This window comes from Narcine bancroftii, chromosome 5 (genome assembly GCF_036971445.1).
Source record: "Narcine bancroftii isolate sNarBan1 chromosome 5, sNarBan1.hap1, whole genome shotgun sequence".
Classification (NCBI taxonomy): Eukaryota; Metazoa; Chordata; class Chondrichthyes; order Torpediniformes; family Narcinidae; genus Narcine; species Narcine bancroftii.
In genome coordinates, this window is record NC_091473.1 from 174,586,927 (window position 1) to 174,608,402 (window position 21,476).

Sequence of the window (21,476 nt, forward strand, 5' to 3'; positions counted from 1 at the left end):
CTTTTTGTGTGTGGAATTGCTTCATACTCCTTGGGCCTATTGGCCTCTTTTCATGTTCTCACCACTTTCTGCCCAGATTGCTGAGCAATGTTGTCATGCCCTGTTCTCAGGTAATGGTCAACAAAGGATGGGAAGTGAATTGGAATCTGGTGGGTGGGTGGGTGGGGGGGTGTGTGTGTGGCACACAGTAAACAAAGACATCAAAGAGATTAAACTTAAATGCAGCTCAGGCAGTTAATGTTGTTTAATTGTCATGCCATTTAGAGGAATCTTGCCGCATATCTTGTAACATTCCTGTATTGAGTATTTGTATGGACATACTGGCAATGTTTCAAGGATTACCTCTCCATTAAAGCAAGGTGATGTATTTTCTGGCATAGTGATGGATAATTTCCTTCAGTATAATGGCTGGCTGTGATCCATTGGATGTTGATATCAGTGGCTGGTCTTCATCTTGGATGGTGTGCAGTCGCAGGTAGAGAAGGTTTTTTTTATAGTTTGCATTTGGAAAGGTTTTACTAGTTTTAAGAATAACAACCCTTAAGTAAATTCTGCATAATGCTTGAAATCTGTGCAAACTGTTAAAAGTACATAGTAGGATGTCACACGTGCTGAGTGTTGGAGAATATTGTAGTAGTTGCACCTTAGATTTTAAACCACCGTGAACTTCAGTGTTGAGCTTGATTGGCTTTATTTACATAAGAACTTTTAAAATTTTGGAAGCAAGCTTAAGTGTCCAGAGGCACCAAGGAAGCAGAATTTAAAATGACTGTTTGTGATCTAGTTGTAAAATTCAGAAGGTTATGTCAGATTTAAACTTTTCTATTTTGTTCTCATTTTGAAACTGGATGCTGAGGAGCCATTTTTGGAAGAACAAGGGCTGGAAAATCAATCTCTGTGGAATCCATTGCTCTGACTCCAACTGAAACGCCCAAGCACAAGTTATTTTTTTTCTTGTTGCTTTTCTACATTAAACTTGTTATTGACGCATTATATAGTGCACATTAAATACTGTGGGACTGTAAAATTATAGAATCCTATATTTTGTATTTCCTTTGTTTATTTACAGATCTGTGTGTCTAATCAAAATGGAATATAATATGGGATTCTGGAAGTCCATCAGTAATGGCTTCAGTCCACAAGATGTTTTCCACGATGTGGCAACGTCCGTTTCCCCCACTTTCACCCATCATTTTGCATATCGAAGGGGCTCTGAAGATGGCAAATTGGCGGATTCTTACAAAGCAGGAGGGACTATACGGGTTTACTTGCCAAACAAGCAGCGCACGGTGGTAAATTTGTGTTCTCCTTACTGGAATTTTTTAAAATTTCATTCGAGAGTTTAGATTGTTTGCAAGATAACTGCATGTTTAGCCATCATTTTATTTCTAATTGGTACAACCTCTATATTTTCATCAAAATATTTAAAAACTGAAAAATAAGTTGATTTTAGCAGGCAATGCTGGAGAGGGGGTGTTGACATTATGATGCACATACTGCCATTAGGTTCTTGCATCGAGGAATTAAAATGTGATAGTGCAGTGTAAATTGCTGATTATTTGATTACTGGTGTGAGGATTAATTAAGAACATACTGGAAATATTCACAGGCCTCATGGGGGGGAAAAGGGTAGAATAACATTCAAAATTAAAGTTGCAGAGAATGAGGGGGAGGGATGTAGAGAACAAAAGGGAATATCTGTGATAGGGTGAGACGAGCAGAAGTTGGTTCAAGAGGTAGTGGAGCTGGTTGAAAAGGCTGGTAAACGCTAGTGAATAACAAAGGCTATGTCAGTGGAATTGAATGAAATATAAAATTACCAGAATAAAGGAGAGAGGAAAAAAAGCTACCCTGATGGAGCAAAACATTTGGGAGAGTTTGTAATGTAAAGATACCACTTAATCTGTGATCCTTGAACAACTTTGAAGATGGCTTTATGGAAAAATTACATCACCAAGACATTTCCTGTGTTCTGATAAATAAATAATTTGCATCTTTAAAATAGAAAGGTGGAAAGTTCAGTTTTACTGAGCAATTACCAATTCAATATTGGATTTCCTTTTAATGTAAGTACCTCGGGTCAACTATTCATTATTCACAATTTTGTCTTTTTTATTGATGAAATCCATAAGATTCATGGGGCACTTGCGCTTACTTGAAAATACATGGCCATTCCTCTCATTAGAACAGCAAAATAATGATGAAATTAGGTGAATCACCATTTTAATCTTCAATTCCTTCCTTGTTATCACTGTGTAGCACAGTATTGTCCCTTCAACCCATGATGTTGAGCTGAACTAAATAAACCTATTCCATGATGAATCTGACCATCTCTCAGAGCCCATAACTCTCCATTTTCTCCTGTATTCATGTGCTTATCTAAGAGTCTTTTAAATGCCTCGGCCTATACCCTTGACTGTGCATCTACCACTCTCTGTGTGGGGTGGGGGGGGGGGGCACTCAAACATTATTTCTGACTTACTTCCACTTACCTTAAACTTTCCTTTGGTGTTGGCAGTTCCTGCATTGGTAAGAAGGTGTTTGTTATCCACTCTGTCTGTGTCTCTCATAATCTTGTGCACCTCTGTTAAGTTGCCTCTTATCCTCCATCGCTCCAAACAGAAAAGCCGTACCTTTCTTCATAAGACATGTTCTCCAATCCAGGCAGCTTCCTGGTATATCTCCTTTGCACCTTCTCCAAAGCTTCCACATCTTTCCTTTAATGAGGGGACCAGAACTGAACATCATTCACTGTCTCACCAGAGCTGCAACATTACTCATTCCTTGGCTAATGAAGGCCAGCACACCATGTGTCTTCTTAACCACTCCTCATGATCCAGTATAAATTACCAAACCAAGCTTTAAATGGAAAATATACGTTCAAAACAGAAGTTGGTATGTGAATACAGATTTTGCATTTACTTTTCTCAATGTCTTGCTGCAGGTGAGTGTGCGACCAGGCATGACTGTACAGGACAGTCTCAAAAAGGCTCTGAAGGTCCGAGGTCTTCAGCCAGATTGCTGTGCAGTCTTCAGGCTCCCGCAAGGATGGTCAGCACTTGTCTCTTTTGTTACAATGAATAATGGCCAAATAATTTGTAATGTTCTTCTCTAAAGGAGTCAAATTTACTTTAATGATAATATTATTAAGGATGCAATTGTTCATTTATATTTTGTTCTCCTGGTAATTAGTTCCTGATCCCAGTCTGAGCGCTGTAATAGGACTCCACCAATTTAAGGGAAGTAAAAAATTGGATGTTAAAAAAAAAAAGTCAAATAATTCTGCAAACATTTTGGCAAGGAGCCTTGTCTGACAACATTTTTTGTGATCCTGGGCAGTGCTTGAATTTAGTAAAAATGTCTCAAAATGTGAACCACCATAAAAGATGATGACTGCAAAATCCAGTGGCACATTTTGCCTTTTTTTTGTTTAAAACTAGAATGTAAGAATCAATGAAGCAGGCTGTTATTCAGTATTTATTCAAAAGCAATTCTAGCACTTGGCAGTGGGTCAAGCAAGTGCAGCAAAATCTTACGTACGGACAGAAAGACCCTGAGGAAATGTATTAAGTGGTGAAAGAAGTGCAAGGTAAATGTTCATCACCTGCACATTCAAGTTGATCATACACTGGATAGCTGGGATATCCAGTTAATATTAAGAAACAGTTATAATTTATGATATTATGTTTATTTTTGCAATTAGCTGCTCATTTTGTGTTGGGGAACATGTCATTTTTTAAAGGAACAAATGGATTACACATTACAAAAAAAAGATGGTAGAGCAAATGATGTATAAAATTGAATGAAAAAGCTGAATTGAGATTGAAGGTAATATGCTTTAGGATCTTGGATGTGCATGCATTAACTACGGAAATGCAATCTCGTTTACTTAGATTATTTACAATTTAGATCATTGAAAATTAGTTGTTTGTATGATCTGATATTGTCTTTCCAGAAACTTCCTTTCAGATTTGTATGCGATGCATTGTTAATTGTGAAGCAGGAAGTAACAAGGACAGCTTGGTTATGGGCCAGTTGAGGGCTAAGTATAGGCGAGCCAAGCAGGAATGAAACACGAAAGTCTGCAGACACTGTGGTTGGAGCGAAAACGCAAAAATACTGGGGGAACTCGGCAGAGTCCATAGGAGGTTAAGATGTATAACTGATGTTTTAGGCCTGAGCCTTTTGTCAAGGTAGACCAGGAACTTAACAGATTCTGAATCTGGAGAAGAACAAGAATTTGGAACAGGATAGCGTTTGAACAATAAATTCTTAAAAATACAATATTGTGTGAAGAATAGCCATGAACCTAGTCCATTATTATTTAGTTAAAATCAGGAAATTGTGAATAAGATTTGGCGGCACAGTTGGCGTAGCGGTTAGTGCAGTGCCTTCACGGTGGCAGCGATAGGGACAGGTTTTGAATCCCATGCTGGAGAACAGATTTGTACGTTCTTCCCATGTCTCAAAGGTTTTCCCTGGGGGCTCCAGTTTTCTCCCATCGTTTGAAAGTACCAGGGCTGTAGTTTAATAAGGTGTAAATTGGGCGGCTTGGACTCGTGGGCCGAAATGACCTGTTACCATGCTGGATGTCTAAATGTAAAATAAATAAATAAATAGTATTAACATGATCAAATCCAAGAAATTGACCATGTCATTGAAAATGTTTGCTGGAGATTGATACATGATTAAATATTATTTTAAGAAACAGAATTATATCACCAGATTTATAATTTTAAAAACCAGGAAACCTTTGACAATAACTGTTATGCTGCAACTGTAAAAGGTACTCGTGAGGAGGCCGCATCTGGAGAACTGTGTGCAGTTCTGGCCTCCCTACTTGAGGAAGGAGGTACAGGAAGGGGTGGGCCTATGAGGAGAGATCATCGTCTGGGACTGTACTCGCTGAAATTTAGAAGAATGAGAGGCGATCTTATAGAACCATAAAGTTATGAAAGGCAGAGATAAGATGGAGGTAGGTAAGTTGTTTACATTGATGGGGGAGTCTCTAACTCGGGGGCATAGCTTCAAGATTCAGGGTAGTAGGTTTAGGAGCGAGATGAGGAAGAACTGCTTTTCCCAGAGGATGGTGAATCTGGAATTTGCTACCTGTTGAAGCAGAGGAGGGCGACCTCAGTGAATGTATTTTAAGATGAGGTTGGATAGATTTTTACATAGTTAAGGAATATGGGGAAAAGGCAGGCAGGTGATCTGATCAACCAAGATCGGTCACATTGAATGGTGGAGCAGGCTTGACATGTTGGATGGCCCACTCTTGTTCTTAATGTGTTCTTGTGTAACTAAGCAAGATTATTGCCTACGAATTCTGACCTTTCTGAGCTAAGGGCAATGATTTCAATGATCTGGTAGTGATTATTTTCCTGTGCTGTTCTATAGATTTAAGAAAGAGCCATGTGCATTTGTGCATGTCCTTCACCCCCCCCCCCCCCCCCCCGATCCTGTATTTGAAACTAAATGATGTCATACAGACCTACAGCATGCAAAGAGGCCCAGCTTGTCCTTACTGAACAATTTTTGTTCTAGTTGTTTACTGCTTGTCCCAAGGGAATTTCCCAGGAACAACCAAAAAAATTTTGAAATGCTCCGATCGCAAGTAACAAAGCTGTAAATTAAGTTTATTTTTTAAAAAATTGGCCTACCAGGCAGCAGCGGCCATGGCCTACGGAGCTGGAGCCACAACATCATGCTCCTGGCCGGACTAGGAACCTCGACCTATCAGGCAGGAGTGGCGACGGGAATCTCAGGGTCCCAGTAAGAGCGGTTATGGGGGTGCCCAGTGGTGGGGAGGTGTCAGGGAGCGGCGGTGCCCACGATGGGGAGGTGCTTCCAGCATCAACTTCTACGCCGAATTGACTTCAATCTTTTGTTTTGTGAATTTAACGTTTAAAAAAGTATATCTGGCATATGTGGACTCCCATTTTTGTGGGGTTTTTTTTAGGGTTTTATGACTTGACTTGTAAGCCGAAATAAATTCTTATTTATTATTTAATTTTAAAGATAAGAATATATAGACACATGCACACGCACAAAAAATATATATGAAGATACAAAAATATGATATCCTTAAAATGCTCATTAAGCCCAGAGATAACCCATCCATACCTTAAGAGAAAGAAAAAGACACCGTGGACAGAGGGGGAGAAGAAAAGGGGAAAGATCAATACAATAAAAAGATTAAATTACTAATAAGGGATGAAAATTGTATATAAAATATTTAATAAATAGACTAAACTATCCAGGCACTTAAATAACTCAGATAAGACTGGCAAATATCTATGAACATGTTATATTCATTTCTAAGATTATAAGTAATTTTCTCCAACGTTGCATGTCCAGATTCCAATGATCAAACTAAGAAGGAATTAGATTTCCATGTTACCACTATACATTTCTTGGCTATTGCCAAAGTGATTTTAATAAATTTGCATTTACCTTTGGGGAAGTTAACGATCATGACAGCCAAATTCCCCAAAGAGAACATTTGCGGATCAAGAGGGAAGTCCACCCCCATAATTTTCTTTAATATCTTCCCCAAATTTATCCAAAAAGGTCTTAATTTCATGCATAGCCATGTAGAATGTATAATACCAATATCTATGCCACACCTAAAACACAGATTTGAGATTTCCAATTTACTATTATGTAACTTTTGAGGTGTGAGATAGAGATGATGTAAAAAAAAAAAAAAATTGAAATGTTTAATTCTAAATCTTGAATTAATAAAAGCTGTCATACTATCTAAGCATAAATTTGACCAGCATTGTTGATCAATTACCATGTCCAAATTTGATTTCCCATCTCTCCCGGGATCTATGTAACCCAATTTTTGGGCTTTGGTCTTGGAGCAGAAAATACAGAATAGAATTTAGTTTCAGACCCTTTTTGAATTAGAACCTCCATGTGTGTGCACATTGGAAGGACCAATGATGGACCAAACTTATCCCTTGAAAAAGATCATAATTGGAGAAAGATGTTCTAATTGTCAAATTTTATTTATTTTTTAGTTTCTCAAAAGACATGAATTGCCTCTATTGATCCTAACAATCCTTAAAATTTTATTCCCCAAAGTCATGGATATTATCTTTTAGTACTATAAATTGTTTGATCTTGTCCCAGACATAAAATACATGACTCAATGGAGGATTTTTTTCCTGATTAATTTAGAGTCACATTAATGTATAAATTCTTCTGCCATCTCTTCACGTACCATGTGCAAACCAATTGTAACCCAGGAAGGAACGGCCATCTGATTTTAAAAAAAGGAAGCAACAAACTTGTTGCGGAAAATTGAGGAGATCGACTAAAAGGATAAATCTGCTTATCCCATTGTTGGGCAAAGTCAATTGTATTAAAATAAAAATAATGTTGAAACCAATATCTTTTTCAATTATTACCTACTCATTTAAAAAAAAATTAAATGACATGTTTGTTTATTTTTGTGGTCAGGCAAGATAGCTATGGAAAAATTGACCTGGGATTACAAATTAGGAGGGTTAAAACTACCTGATTTTAAGAAATTTTTTAGCTGCACAAAATTATTAAATTCCTGATACATCCAAAACTTCAGGCTTTAATGGTGACTTTCTACTACAGATGTTCTTTTTAGTGGTCTGGACAAACTTAACTGCCTGTAATTATATTCTTTTGAGGTTGAATAGCAAAAACTGAGCTGCACTACAGTAAAACCCTGGTATCTAGCAGTTATGGGGATTGTTTTCTGGTTACTTGAGACTCTCTTACAATGCTAAACGATACACTTGCATAAAGAATAAACAATGTAAAAGACATACTTGCTCTGAACAATCTTCACTTGCATAAATATATAAACCTTAAAACTTTTAACATTATTTTCAGTGCCATTATTTGAAAACATTTAACTGTTGATGCATCTGCAGGTTCCTCCCCCTCCATGGAGCCACCCAAAAGGGGAACAATAACACGATAGATAATTAACCCTCCTCCTCCCCCCCACCAAGTTCACAGATAAAATCTTACTAATATACTTAATAATATACTCAAATGTAAAGCTAGGATAAGGAGACCTTTAAGAGGGTCATCCCAATGGCGAGCAGCATCAACCAGCTCTTCGTCCGGAGGAGTCAAGTGATGGAGTAGTGGCCAGTAGGAGAATACCAGCCCTCTCCAGAAAAGAAGGAAAAAAGTGGAGAAAAAGCAAAGCCCCAGACAGACCAATCACAACAAATAAAAAATAAAGGTGTGGAGAAAATGGCACCCAAGAAAGAAAAGCCAAAAAAAAAACAGGAAGAAAAAAAGAGGCCGGAAGAGAAAGGTGAAGGGCTTACCTGCACGAAAAAGCAGGGACCCACTGTGGAAAGAGGAGCCCACTCCGCGAGGTTAGTGGAGACCCTGCAGGGTCGCGACCCACTGACTGCAGGACTGCAAAAATGGCTCATGGAGCCAAACAGGGGTGTGCAACTCCGCACGACGAGAACACCGACGGGAGGGGTGACCAGCTGTGGAGTAAAACTCCACAGCACGAACAGCTGAGAGAGGCCCAACAGCAGGGCTCCCAGCTGGAAGATAAAGAAAGCAACAGGAATGGGAGGGGTGAGAAAGAGAAAAGGAAACTAGAGACACAACAGATAACCAGCCCAGAAGAGGACCAACATCAAGAAACCATGAAATAAAAAAACTCAACAAACTGAGACAAGCAGCTCAACAAGAAAGTCAGAAGAGACACAGATACAAGGAAGAGAAATAGAAGACACAAACCCAAGAGCAGACACAGAAGAAGAACACCAAGCTCTGCACAGAGGAATAGGAGGTAAAATGAATGGACAGTACATAGATAAAAATTTCTTTCAAGAACAAATGAAAGCATTAAAAGAATGGCTGACACTAGAATTTAGTGAAATGAAAAGAAAAATGAAAAGTACAGAAGAAAAAGTGAGTTGAATATATCTGGTCATTACAGGTGTAGGGAAAAGATTAGAAAATGTGGAAGAACGTGTAATGGTGGTAGAAATGGAAGTGAATGACTTAAAAAGAAAATTGAAAGAAAGTGACAAAAATGTTAAAGAAACGCAGGAGTTGTTAGCTCAGAAGATGGATATAATGGAAAACTATAGTAGGCAAAACAATATAAAGATAGTGGGTCTTAAGGAAGATGAAGAAGGCAAAGATATGAAAGAATTGATAAAAGAATGGATCCCAAAAGTCCTGGGAATGCCAGAAATGCAGGAAAGAATGGAAATAGAAAGGGCACACAGAACATTAGCCCCAAAACCACAGTCACAACAAAAACCAAGATCCATTTTAGTAAAATTCCTGAGATATACAACAAGAGAAAATGTATTGGAGTAGGCAATGAATAAAATTAGAGAAGACAAAAAAAAACACTGGAATACAAAGGTCAAAAATGTTTTTCTACTCAGACATAAATTTCTTTAGTTCCTAAAGAAGAGGAAGGAGTTTAACACAGCAAAATTGATCCTATGGAAGAAAGGCTATAAATTTATGTTAAGATATCCAGCGATGCTTAAAATAGTTATCCCGGGGCAGCAAAACAGAGTGTTCTCGGATCCGGAGAAAGCACTAGAATTTGCAGAACGTCTGCAAGACAGAAAGAGAGATGACGAGACATAGCAAGAACAAAGAACGACGACAAACTACATATAAAGAAATAAAAATAAGTAAGAATTAAAGGAGGGAAGAAAAGGGAAGTAAGGGAGAAGGAGGGGAAAAAAGAGGAGTTAAAAAAATAAATAAAAAGAAAAAGAGAAGAAAAGAGGGGGAGCTTTGTTGTAATGTGAAGATAAAAGTATTTTCTGGAGGGGTTTGGGTGGGAGAGAATAACAGTCACTGCGAAATCAGTTGACACTTGTGAACAGGTTCGCAGTCCGAATGGAGAGGGGAGTTGTTGCCTGGCAAGGGACAAGGGGCGACTCCGAGTGGGGGGGGGGGGGAGAGGAACACTTGGGGTTAAGGGAATTTTAGATGTGGGAGTGGTTGAAGTATTTTATGTTTTAGAAGTGTTGTCATACAGTGCATTCAAAAAAAAAACTGGGAAATGGAAATGGGGAAAAGGGGAAAGGTGGTGGTGAGGAAGTGGAAATGAGATGTAAACTAAGTATGAGATGGCCATGTTGAACTATATGACTATAAATATTAACAGAATACATAACCAAATCACAAGGAAGCGGCTATTAAATTTAATGAGAAAAGAAAAAATAGATATAGCATTCATGCAGGAAATGCATCTAACTGAAGTGGAACAAAATAAATTAAGGAGAGACTGGGTAGGACATGTTACAGCAGTATCATACAACTCAAAAGCCAGAGGTGTAGCTATATTAATCAATAAAAATGTACCAATCAAAAGAGAGGAGGAAATAATAGATCCAGCAGGGAGATATGTAATGTTAAAATGTCAGATATATTCAGAACTCTGGAATTTGGTCAATATATATGCACCTAATGAAGAGGATCAAAGGTTTATGCAAGATATTTTTTGAAGATTGTAGATATGCAGGGGAATATATTGATAGGAGGGGACTTTAACTTTAATTTGGATTAAAAATGGATAAAACCGACAAAAGACTAGCAGAAAGAACAAAGTAGCCAAATTTATGGTTAAATCAATGCAGGAAATGCAACTTTTGGATATATGGAGGAGACAACACCCAAAGGAGAAGGAATACTCATATTATTCGAGTAGACATAAAACATACTCAAGGATTGACCTGTTCCTGTTGTCAGCCCATATCCAAGGGAGAGTTAGGAAAACAGAATACAAAGCTAGATTGTTATCTGATCACTCACCCCTGTTATTAGCAATAGAACTGAAGGACATCCCACCAAGAGCGTATAGATGGAGATTAAACTCCATGCTACTTAAAAGACAGGATTTTAGAAATTAAAATGTACTTTGAAATAAATACGGAATCAGTGAAAGACAAATTTATATTATGGGATGCAATGAAAGTCTTCACTCAGAGGACAGATAATAAGTTATGTAACTAAGATGAAGAAGGACTACAATTGGGAAATAGAACAGCTGGAAAGGGAAATAGTAAGTACAGAAAAAGAACTAGCAACGAGGGAAGATACAACAAAAAGAAGAGAATTGGCGGACAAAAAAATAAAATACGAAACACTACAAATGTAGAAGGTGGAGAAGAAACATAGAAACATAGAAGATAGGAGCAGGAGTAGGTCATTCGACCCTTCGAGCCTGCTCCGCCATTCAACAAGATCAACATAATGAAAATAAAGCAGAAGTATTACGAGCTAGGAGAAAAAACGCACAAAATACTGGCATGGCAGTTTAAAACAGAACGAGCTAAAAGAACAGTATTGGCATCAAGGAAAAAGGACAAACAAATTACATATAACCCAACAGAGATCAATGAAAACTTTAAGGAATTCTATGAGCAATTATACCGAACTGAGAATGAAGGGAAAGAAGACAAAATAGATGAGTTTCTAGCTAAAATTGAACTACCGAAATTGCAAGAAGAGGAGCAAAACAAATTGATAAAACCATTTGAAATAGAGGAAATGCAAGATATATTAAAAAAAGCTTGGGGAGGACTGACTCCCAATAGAATTCTATAAAACATTTAAAGAGTTACTAATTCCTCCTCTCCTGGAAGTAATGAACCAGATTGAAGAAACACAAAACATGGCAGATTCATGTAAAACAGCAATAATTACAGTAATACCAAAGACGGGGAAAGATCCACTAACACCAGCATCGTATAGACCAATATCTCTAACTCAGATTATTAGATAATAGCAAAACTATTAGCAAACAGATTGGTCGACTGTGTACCAAAAATAGTAAAACTAGATCAAACTGGATTTATTAAGAAAAGACGAACAACGGACAATTTCTTTAACTTCATTAACTTAATCAGTGCAGTACAAGGAAATAAGACGCCAACAGTGGCTGTGCTTTAAACGCAGAGAAAGCCTTGACAAGGTAGAATGGAATTATTTATTCAAAGATTTACAGAGGTTCAACCTATCAGAGAAATGTATTAATTGGATTAAAGCATTATATAAGGGTCCAATGGCGAAGGTGACAGTAAGTGGATATATAATTGAACCAATTTAAATTAAGCAGGTGAACTAGGCAGGGATGTCCACTATCTCCCTCACTGTTCGCTTTAGCAATAGAACCATTGGCAGAATTGATAAGAACAGAAAATAAATAAAAGAGATTGTCAGAACCGATAAGAACAGAAAATAAATAAAAGGGAATAAAAGAGAAGGAATATAAAATCATCTTATTTGCAGATGACATCATAGTATACTTAACAGAACCAGAAATATCAATAAAAGAACTACATAAGAAATTGAAGGAATATGGAGAAATATCGGGGTACAAGATCAACGCAAATAAAAGTGAAGCGATGGCAATAAATAATGAGGATTTCACAAAGTTTAAGAAAGAATCACCATTTAAATGGCAAACACAAGCAATCTGATACCTTGGTATTAGACTAGATAATAATCCAGGCCATCTATACAAATTAAATTATCAGCCATTAATGAAGAAATGACAAGATGACTTAGAACATGTAACACTGATAGGAAGGGTAAATTGCATTAAAATGAATATCTTCCCAAGGACACAATACCTATTTCAATTGTTACCAATTCCCTTAACAGAGAAATTCTTCAATGAGCTAAAGAAAATAATAAGGAAATTCTTATGGAAAGGGTGGAATCCGAGGATAGCGCTAGATAAATTAACAGAATGGTACAAACAAGGTGGTTTGCAGCTACCAAATTTTAAGAATTGTGCTGCACAGAGCTGCACAATTAAGATAGCTATCAGATTTTTATCAAACAAGGGAAATTCCAGATTGAACCAGGATAGAGCTAAATAAAATAGGGGAGAAGGTACCAGAACATATACTTTATAAGTGGGATGAAAAATTGGTGCAATATAGAAGTTCACCAGTACTGCACCATCTGCGCAACATTTGGAAGAAGATTCATGTAGAAAGGAAAAAAAAATTTACCAAATACCAAAATTATTATTGACACAAAATCAATTAATCCCTTTCACAATCGATAACCTTTCCTTTAGAGAATGGGAGAGAAAAGGGATTAAAAGAATAGAAAATTGTTTTTTGGGAAATAATTTATTATCTTTTGAACAAATGAAGTACAAATATGGAATAACTCACGGTACAATGTTTGCATACCACCAACTGAAAGCCTACTTAAAGGACAAATTGGGAAGCAGGCTGAGGTTACCAGAAGGAAGCAGTTTTGAATATGTGATTACAGACACAATGATAATTAAAAGATTTATAACAAACATGTACATCAAGCTGCAAGAGAAAGAGAATGATTAAATAAGCTGTAAACCCAAACAAAAGTGGGAACAAGATCTAAACATAAAGATAAAAAATGAAATATGGGAAAAGCTATGCTCCGGAACTATGAGAAATACAATAAACATACACATGATACAATATAATTGGTTACACAGGCTATATATCACGCCCCAAAAGTTAAATAAATGGAATCCAACATTATCAGATAGATGTTTTCACTGTAGGAAGGAAACGGGAACAACAGTACATGAAATTTGGGCATCTGAGAAAGTGAAAAAGTTTTGGTAAGATCTAAATCAGGTATGAAATAAAATCACAAAAAGCAACATACCAAAACATCCAGAGATCTTTCGTCTCAGTAATATAAGAAGTATAGAATTAGGCCTCAAATTGGATATAGTGCAAAAAAAAGATTTATTATGATAGCCTTAGCTGTAGCAAAAAAATGTATAACGTCAATCTGGAAATCAGAAGAGAGCCTGAGAGTACTGCAATGGTACATAGAAATGAATAAATGTATTCCATTGGAAAAAATAACATATAATTAAAAAAATAAAGTCACATTATTCGAACAAATTTGGGAACCGTACATGGAACACAACAGAGAGGGCCTATCGCGGACCTCCACCCTCTAAAATGATACAATGAGAAGAAAACGAAATGACCTGATCCAGTGTGTAAAAGTAGATGACACAATTTTCTTGTTTATTTTCATTGTGTGATGACATTGTTTAGTGGGTTTATTATATTGTGTATGTTGAATGTTTAATGGGTTGGGATGGGGGTGGGAAGGGAGGGGGGAAAAGGGGAGAAAATGACACTATATTCAAGAGGGAAATGTTTGTGTGTATTTTGGTTAATATGGTTCATAGTGTGAAAAATAGACTATTATAAACAAAAACAGCTCTTCGTCCTGGGTGACATTATTCAAACAACTGCTGTGAGCAAAGCACAACCAAAGCACTCTACAGGCTGAATATTTGTTCCCATCTTCACCAAAGGTTTATGTGTTACTTTGACTTACCATTTTAATTCATTCCAAAATTTTTTAAATTTTGATGTTTTAGCCTGTTGCTTGAGGTTGCCAGCTGCTGGAATTTTGGATAACAGGGGTGTTTGAATTTTAAAAAATAGTTCTCCCTTCCTCCCTGGTGATATTCAGGAAGACATTTTGTGGAAGGGCAGCATTCACATTGCTATATTACCATTACCCCAAATAGGCCACAGCCAAGAAATATCACCAGGTTTTACAGGACAGTTTATCAAAGATTTGCCAAGTGATCTTCATTACATCTCACTGGTGTTTGCAGTGCAGAATCTGCAGGTGGACTGCTGAACTCCACGGGAATTAGATAATCCAGCCAAAAATTGTACATGGTGGGCATTACTGTACATCTCCACAGAGCAGTGTACCCTTGACGCCAGTCATTTTCAAGCAAGTGGAATGTATTGCTAGAAAGAGTGACTTTGGTCTCCATGGCTTGTTTCCAGGATACGTTATTGCAGATTTGCGCTGAGGTCAGTTATGTTGTTACTGCTGCTAATTATATGTGGTAGAAAGAAAAGAACTTGAGGAAATTTGAAGTTTTCAACACTCTTACTATTATCTCTTGCTTTATCTGTAGTCCAAAGTACCGTATAGATTGGACCACAGATGCAACTTCTTTGATCGGTGAAGAGCTACTGGTTGAGGTCCTGGATCATCTCCCCTTAACTACTCACAACTTTGTAAGCATTTCATCTATCCTCTCAAATTCAAATGAAATGCTCTCCCCCTCCCCCCCCAGTGGATTTACCGAGGTAAACCTTTATTGTGTTATCTGATTCATAGGTGCGGAAAACTTTTTTGAAGTTGGCTTTCTGTGATATCTGTCAGAAATTCCTATTGAATGGATTTCGGTGTCAGACCTGCGGTTACAAGTTCCATGAGCATTGTAGCACCAAAATCCCCACCATGTGTATCGACTGGAATAACGTTAGGTACTTCTGAAAACCTTTTGTAATATGTGTCTAATTGATTGAACCTTTTCACATTCCCATGTGTGTTGATATTATGTAGTTTACGCATGTGTTCTCCAGCTATAGTAATAAGGACAAGTGTAGGTTTTGATTTTTAACTGTTGCCTTCGGATTGCCTGCAGAGCAATGAACTTGTAATCCATGTTATCAGTAACTGAGTTATGGGTTTCAATGGGGTGAAACATGAAAGTCTGCACACGCTGTGATTGTAGTTAAAAACACAAAAGATGCTGGAGAAACTCAGCAGGTCTCGCAGTGTCCATGGGAAGTAAAGATGTACAACGAAAGTTTTGGGCCTGAGTCCTTCTTCAAGATGAGGAAAAAGCCTGATTAAAAAGGCCTGGGGAGAAGAGGAAAAGGACAGGGAGAGGAGCACAGGCCCACAGACAAAAGGTGATAATTGGTCCTGGATAGGAGCACAGGAGAGGAAATTGATCAGGGGAGGCAAATGCAGAGCTGGAAGCAAAGAGACAGGGAAAGGTGAGGGGGAGGGAGAGAGGAAAGGAGAAATATGGATCGGGGAAGGGGAGAGATGAGGTGGTGTGGAGGGAGCTAACAGAAACCAGAGAAGTTGATGTTAATGCCAATTGGAGGGAGGGTGCTCAGATGGAATATGAGGTGTTCCCCCAATTTGCGGGTGGTCTCATTCTGGCAGGGCATGAGACCATTGGCTTTGGAATGGGGCAGGGAATTGAAATGGATGGCCACTGGGAGATCCCCGGAGAGAGCTGTTGAACAAAGCAATCTCCCGGTCTGGGTTCAGTCTCCCAACACTGAGGAGATTGCACTGGAACCAGTAGACGACCCCTGCAAATTAATGTGAAATATTGTTTCACTTGGAAGGGCTGTTTGGGGCCCCGAATGTTGGTGAGGGAGGAGGTGTGGGCGCAAGTGTGTAGTTTCTGCCATCACAAGAGGGTCTCAGTGAAATTGTGCATTATCTGAGCTAACTTCACTTTCAGTTGTGTGGAATTTTATTCAGCTTCAGAATCATAATTTATAATTCATGTTTCCACTCCGTAAATTGTTATATGATTATATGTTATATGGTTATGAGCATGTCACAAGCCTTCTTAATGAATAGTGTTATTCTTCCCCTCTCCTCCCCTTGATAAAAAATTATTTTATTTCCCTTCGACAAAAATATTTTGCGTCCAATGATTTTTTTTATTTCATTTTTTTCCTCTTTTCTGTTAGAGCTTATCAAGCTGGCACACCATGCTCTCGACTATTCTCATCCTTTAACAGTGATGGAGTTGTGCCATCGATAACTCAAATGACTACTCGTCGAGTTCGTGAGTCTCTTTCACGGCTTCCTGAGAGGTGAGTTGAAGCATAAAACAAAGAAGAATTTTCATCATTGTTTCTTTACTTATTTGACTGTTGATCTCTTCTGCCTTTTTCCCTCTCTTTTCCAGCTTGCAGTATAGGTATTCAAGTTCCCATGCCTTCAACTTTCCCATGCCTTTCTCATCTACAGAAGGACAACTCTGTCAGCGGCAGAGGTCTTCATCCACTCCGAATGTTCATATGTCCAGCACCAACATGCCGATTGATAACAGTGTTATTGAGGTAAAATGATCCTTGTTCCCAAGTACTTATCAAGGCATTGATATCTGGCTGTCACAAGATGGTAGCAGCTACTGGAAAATGCAGTTTTAAAAAGAAAATGTAATTCCCAGTCATTGCAGCCAGGAGTTTTCTGTGATTGAACAATAAAAACAAGGTCTGATTTGAATTTTAATATTGAATCAGTTGTTTTACTATACTCCATAGTTTTGGAATGATCTTGTCTCAATTCAGAACTGATTGATATTCATAGTTGAATATCAGTAACTGTAATCAGTGGTCGACTTGGAGGAGCTTTTGTCTGGAAGCCATATTTTTCCTGGTGCATCTACGTTTGATTAGGTACATTTAAGCCAAAAATGTTAATTTACTAATTAAACATAGTCATCTGCTACAGCTCGAAATAAATGCATCTTGATTCTTCCTCTTTTAAATGAAAATATCTATTTCCATCTTACTCAAACTAAATAATTAATTATTCTGATTTATTATACACTATGGTAAAAAAGTATTCAAAAATAAAATTTTATTTTGCAGGATGCAATAAGAAGTCACACTCCAAGAAGTAAGTTGGTTATTGTATTCTATTCATGGTGATGTGCATCTTGATTTCCATCAAGGTTAGAGGGCAAATGTCCTTATTAGGATCGTTAGGAAACAGACATGGATGTGATTTTTATACCATGTTCGAATAGGGTGACCCAGAGGTGCAGACACACAGTTTCAAGAAAGTGTGTTGCAGGTAGGGTGGTGAGATATTTTGCACCTTCATTGTCCAGGCGTGCAGTACAGTAGCTGGGTCATCATGTGACAACTATGCAAGATGTTGGTGAGCCCGCGTTTCAAGTATTGTGCACAGTTTTGGCTGCCCAACTACAGGAAAGACGTTATTAAACTGAAAAGGGCGCAGAACAATTTGCACTACCACAGAAACTGGTGGATTTGAGTTCTAAGGAGTGTTTGGATAGGCTAGAACTTTTCTCCTTGGAGTGTAAGCCTTGGAGGCCTATGAATCATAAACACTGAGAGGTAAATAATAGTCGTAGTCTTTCCCAGAGAAGGGTGTCTAAAACGAGAGGGCAATAATTTAAGGTGGGTGGGGACAGATTTAAAAGGGACCTGAAATGCACCTTCAGAAGGTGGTGGATATGTGGAATAAGGTGGTAGAGGTGACATTCATAAGATACCTTTGATAGGTACATGAATGGTTTCGAGGGATATGGGCTGAACACTGATAAATGTAACTAACTAGCGTGAACAGGTATTCTCCCTGTGGGTAAGCATCAAGCAATATGCCAGTTATTTGTAGTTATACTGTTTAGTTTGCATACTGTTAATTGATATACTATTTTAATGTAATATTAAATAATTCATAGCATATTTGTTATCAGTTGAACCATTTTAATTTTGCTCAGCTAGGTTGTCTCTAACCAACTTATCAATAAGTTCATTTGGTTAAAGTTTCTATTTGCTGTTACATATTTTCACCTGGAATTACGCTCCTGATTTGTTTATCCAGAGAGTTTCAAGGCATTTTTGGCCATGCCCAAGGCTGAAGAGCCTCCATAGTTTTTCTGCAGTTTAATTAAATGTGGAACAGGCAGATTGCCAGTGTTGAGATGTTAAAGCTTATTTGTGCTTCCCAGATGGGGGCCACCCAACTGTGAGAGCATTTCTTATCCAGAGGATATTTGTAACCCAGTGAAGTGTGTCCTGTTGCACTTTTACATGCCCCTTGTCACTTGCAGACAGGTTACAGTGTAATTTCTTTTAAAAATTTCCCCAGTGCTGCAAATTTTCAATGGAAATCCAAAATAACTTGAGAGTCTGTTGGAGTTGAAAGAAAATGTAAACCAAACTGTTACATTAAATGGTTTATTTTTGTTTAGCTCCTTCATCTGCACTGTCGAATAGCCCACCCAGTTTAAGTCCAACACGTGATTCTAAACAGAAGTCGCCTGTTCAAACTCACAGAGACAGAAGGCCATCAGCATCGTCTGAAGGAACAAAGAAGATAGTAAGTGCAGTTGTACTGATGAAGCCAACATAGTAAAATATGGGGAACTGCATTGTATAAGAGTCCCGATACTGCTTTCTCAGAAAGCTTCTTTGGGTTGTAGAGGCTTAGCTTGAATGTTTGAAGTCAGATATACAGCAGAATCCCCATTATTACGAATGCAATCAACCAGAAACTCAAACAACTGGCAAAACAAACATACAAATGAGGAAATAAATAATGATTTGAATGAATAAGACTGGGCAAATGGACTCGGTGGGGGGAGCACTGAGACTTCTTTAGACATGTGCAGGTTTGCTGTGCTGAACTAGCAAGGGCCCTCGATGCACGCCACTTTTTGCTGTCGCCAATTGCATGGACGTGAGTCGGGCTATCAGCGAGAGGAAGGAGTGTCCCGGGCCTCACAGGGACACTTGCGTGGAGATGAGTCAGGTTGTCAGCGCGAGGAAGGTACACAGAGGGCCTGACCAGGGGACTTGTGTGGTGGTGAGTTGGGTTGTCAGCGCGAGGAAGGTACACAGAGGGCCTGACCAGGGGACTTGTGTGGTGGTGAGTTGGGTTGTCAGCGCGAGAAAGATGTACCTAGGGCCTCTCTGGGACACTTGCGTGGAGCTGAGTCAGGTTGTCATTGTGAAAAAGATGTACCTCGGGCCTGACTTGGCCACGTGTATGGAAGTGAGTGGGTTGTCAGTGGGAGGAAAGTGCACTGAGGGCCTGACTGGGACACTTGAGATGGAGGGGGTGGGATTGGGATAGGATGTGGAGGGGGAAGATGGCAGTGGGCTTTGCTGTCAAAGTTTGGGCTTTAGACGTGGTGTATATAACAACTCTGATTTTGAGGTGACATTTTAAGTTTTGGATCATTCTATAACCTACATATATTAAAAAAAAATATGGAAATTTAAAATGGGTGAGAGTTAATTATGTAGTGGTTAGCACAACGCTGTTACAGCGCCAGTGACTGGGGCTGGATTTTAAATTTTGTAAGTTAGGTGAATTACTTTATTAAAGTGAACTTTACATAATTAAAGACTACAACACTTTTTTCCAAATTACTTTACATTTTGCAATGTCTTTTGTCTTTTAAATGGCAGATTTTTAATGCAGGTGGATTAATTAGGCATTGGAAGAGTGAATCTCAGTCAACTGGAAAATTTGCATATCCGACATCTGCGATCCCCATGATGGGGATTCTACAGTTTGTGTATGTTAGTTAGCAGAAGGAAGCACAGAATAAAATGTTGATTTGCTCCACAATTCATTAATCGTTTGAAAAATTTCCCTTCATGCATCCAATAATCATCCTCTCCAAATTATTTCCTAGTTCTTCATTATCTGTCAGTGGACATAATCCCTTTGTCTTACCTAGAGCATACAATGTCATTTTTATTGTTAGCTTTACTTGAACCATTCCCTGATAACTCATCTGCAAAGGGGGATATTTGTAACTTGTATTATTTACCAACACAATTGTAGGAAATAGTTTTCAAATTCATTGGACTCTGATGGATTTTGTGAGATTAATGACGTGGACCAGGGTTGAATTTTCCTCCAGGTTACATGTCAGGGCAGGTGTACCTCACTCCACTGGAAACCTTTCGAACACCCAGCTAGGTGTTCAGTCAGAATTCCAAACATCCAGAAAGCTGAGGTGATAACAGTTTTCATATGTGGGCAACAAAGCAAAGCTTTCTATCTCAGCCAGAGACTTGAACTAATGTGATTTGAGGGGTTGACGATGAATAATTGGGGTAGGCATCAGGGTGGAGGAATGTGATCATCACAAGATTAGTATCCGACCAAGTAATGCTCTTGCTTTGCTTTCACCTTGTGCCTTAAGATAATGGAGTAGCTTAATGGTCATCTATTTTGTCCAGATGGTATTTTGCAGTTGAAGACATCACGTTTCAAACTCTCAAATTCACACTTGTACAGGAGTTGTCTTTACGTGGTAACCAGAAGTAAACATCTGAGCTGATTTTTCTTTCCTTAGCCGAGGGAATGTTGAGGTCAGTTGTTACCTTCAACTCTGTCACTCCAGTAAAGATGGGTTGAATTAGCAGATTGGTTTATGGTTCTAAGTGTGAGGAGACGGCAATCTCATCCTGCTCTTCATCTTGTAAACAGAATTGTTTTCCAGAAGAATCAAGTCCTAAATGCATAGTTACATTTGCGCTAAATTGTAATTTCCACTGCTGGATTTGAAAGTTGATATTTCCAAATTATTATTTTTCACATCTTTTACCATGATTTGTAGAGCTGGTTTGAACACTACGTTATATGTTACAGCGCCCTCGAGTTCAACGAGATTCCAGTTACTACTGGGAAATAAAAGGGGAGGAAGTCGTATTATTGAAGAGAATAGGCTCGGGATCTTTTGGGACTGTGTATAAAGGAAAGTGGCATGGTAAGATGCTGATTATCTTTCTATATCCAATCACCATTTAATTGTAAAATGCTGTAATTTCTTTGCACAAGTTGATATTATTAGGTAACAAAGTTAAATTTATTAACCCCAGACAGTCCTGCCTTCTGAT

At 38.2% G+C, this 21,476-nt stretch overlaps 1 protein-coding gene across 10 annotated transcripts in view; it reads left to right on the forward strand.

Annotated features, from left to right (window-relative positions):
* The window catches only part of raf1b (Raf-1 proto-oncogene, serine/threonine kinase b), a 108,790-nt gene that overhangs the window by 43,232 nt on the left and 44,082 nt on the right, over positions 1-21,476 (forward strand). For all 10 annotated transcript variants that reach the window (XM_069939828.1, XM_069939831.1, XM_069939829.1 and 7 more), the window contains 9 exons: positions 1,070-1,292; positions 2,945-3,051; positions 14,960-15,062; positions 15,166-15,314; positions 16,551-16,676; positions 16,772-16,925; positions 17,460-17,487; positions 18,812-18,939; positions 21,229-21,346. In XM_069939828.1, coding sequence (XP_069795929.1) covers positions 1,089-1,292; positions 2,945-3,051; positions 14,960-15,062; positions 15,166-15,314; positions 16,551-16,676; positions 16,772-16,925; positions 17,460-17,487; positions 18,812-18,939; positions 21,229-21,346 — 1,117 coding nt within the window. In that variant the 5' untranslated portion in view covers positions 1,070-1,088. The remainder of the gene's footprint in view (positions 1-1,069; positions 1,293-2,944; positions 3,052-14,959; positions 15,063-15,165; positions 15,315-16,550; positions 16,677-16,771; positions 16,926-17,459; positions 17,488-18,811; positions 18,940-21,228; positions 21,347-21,476) is intronic.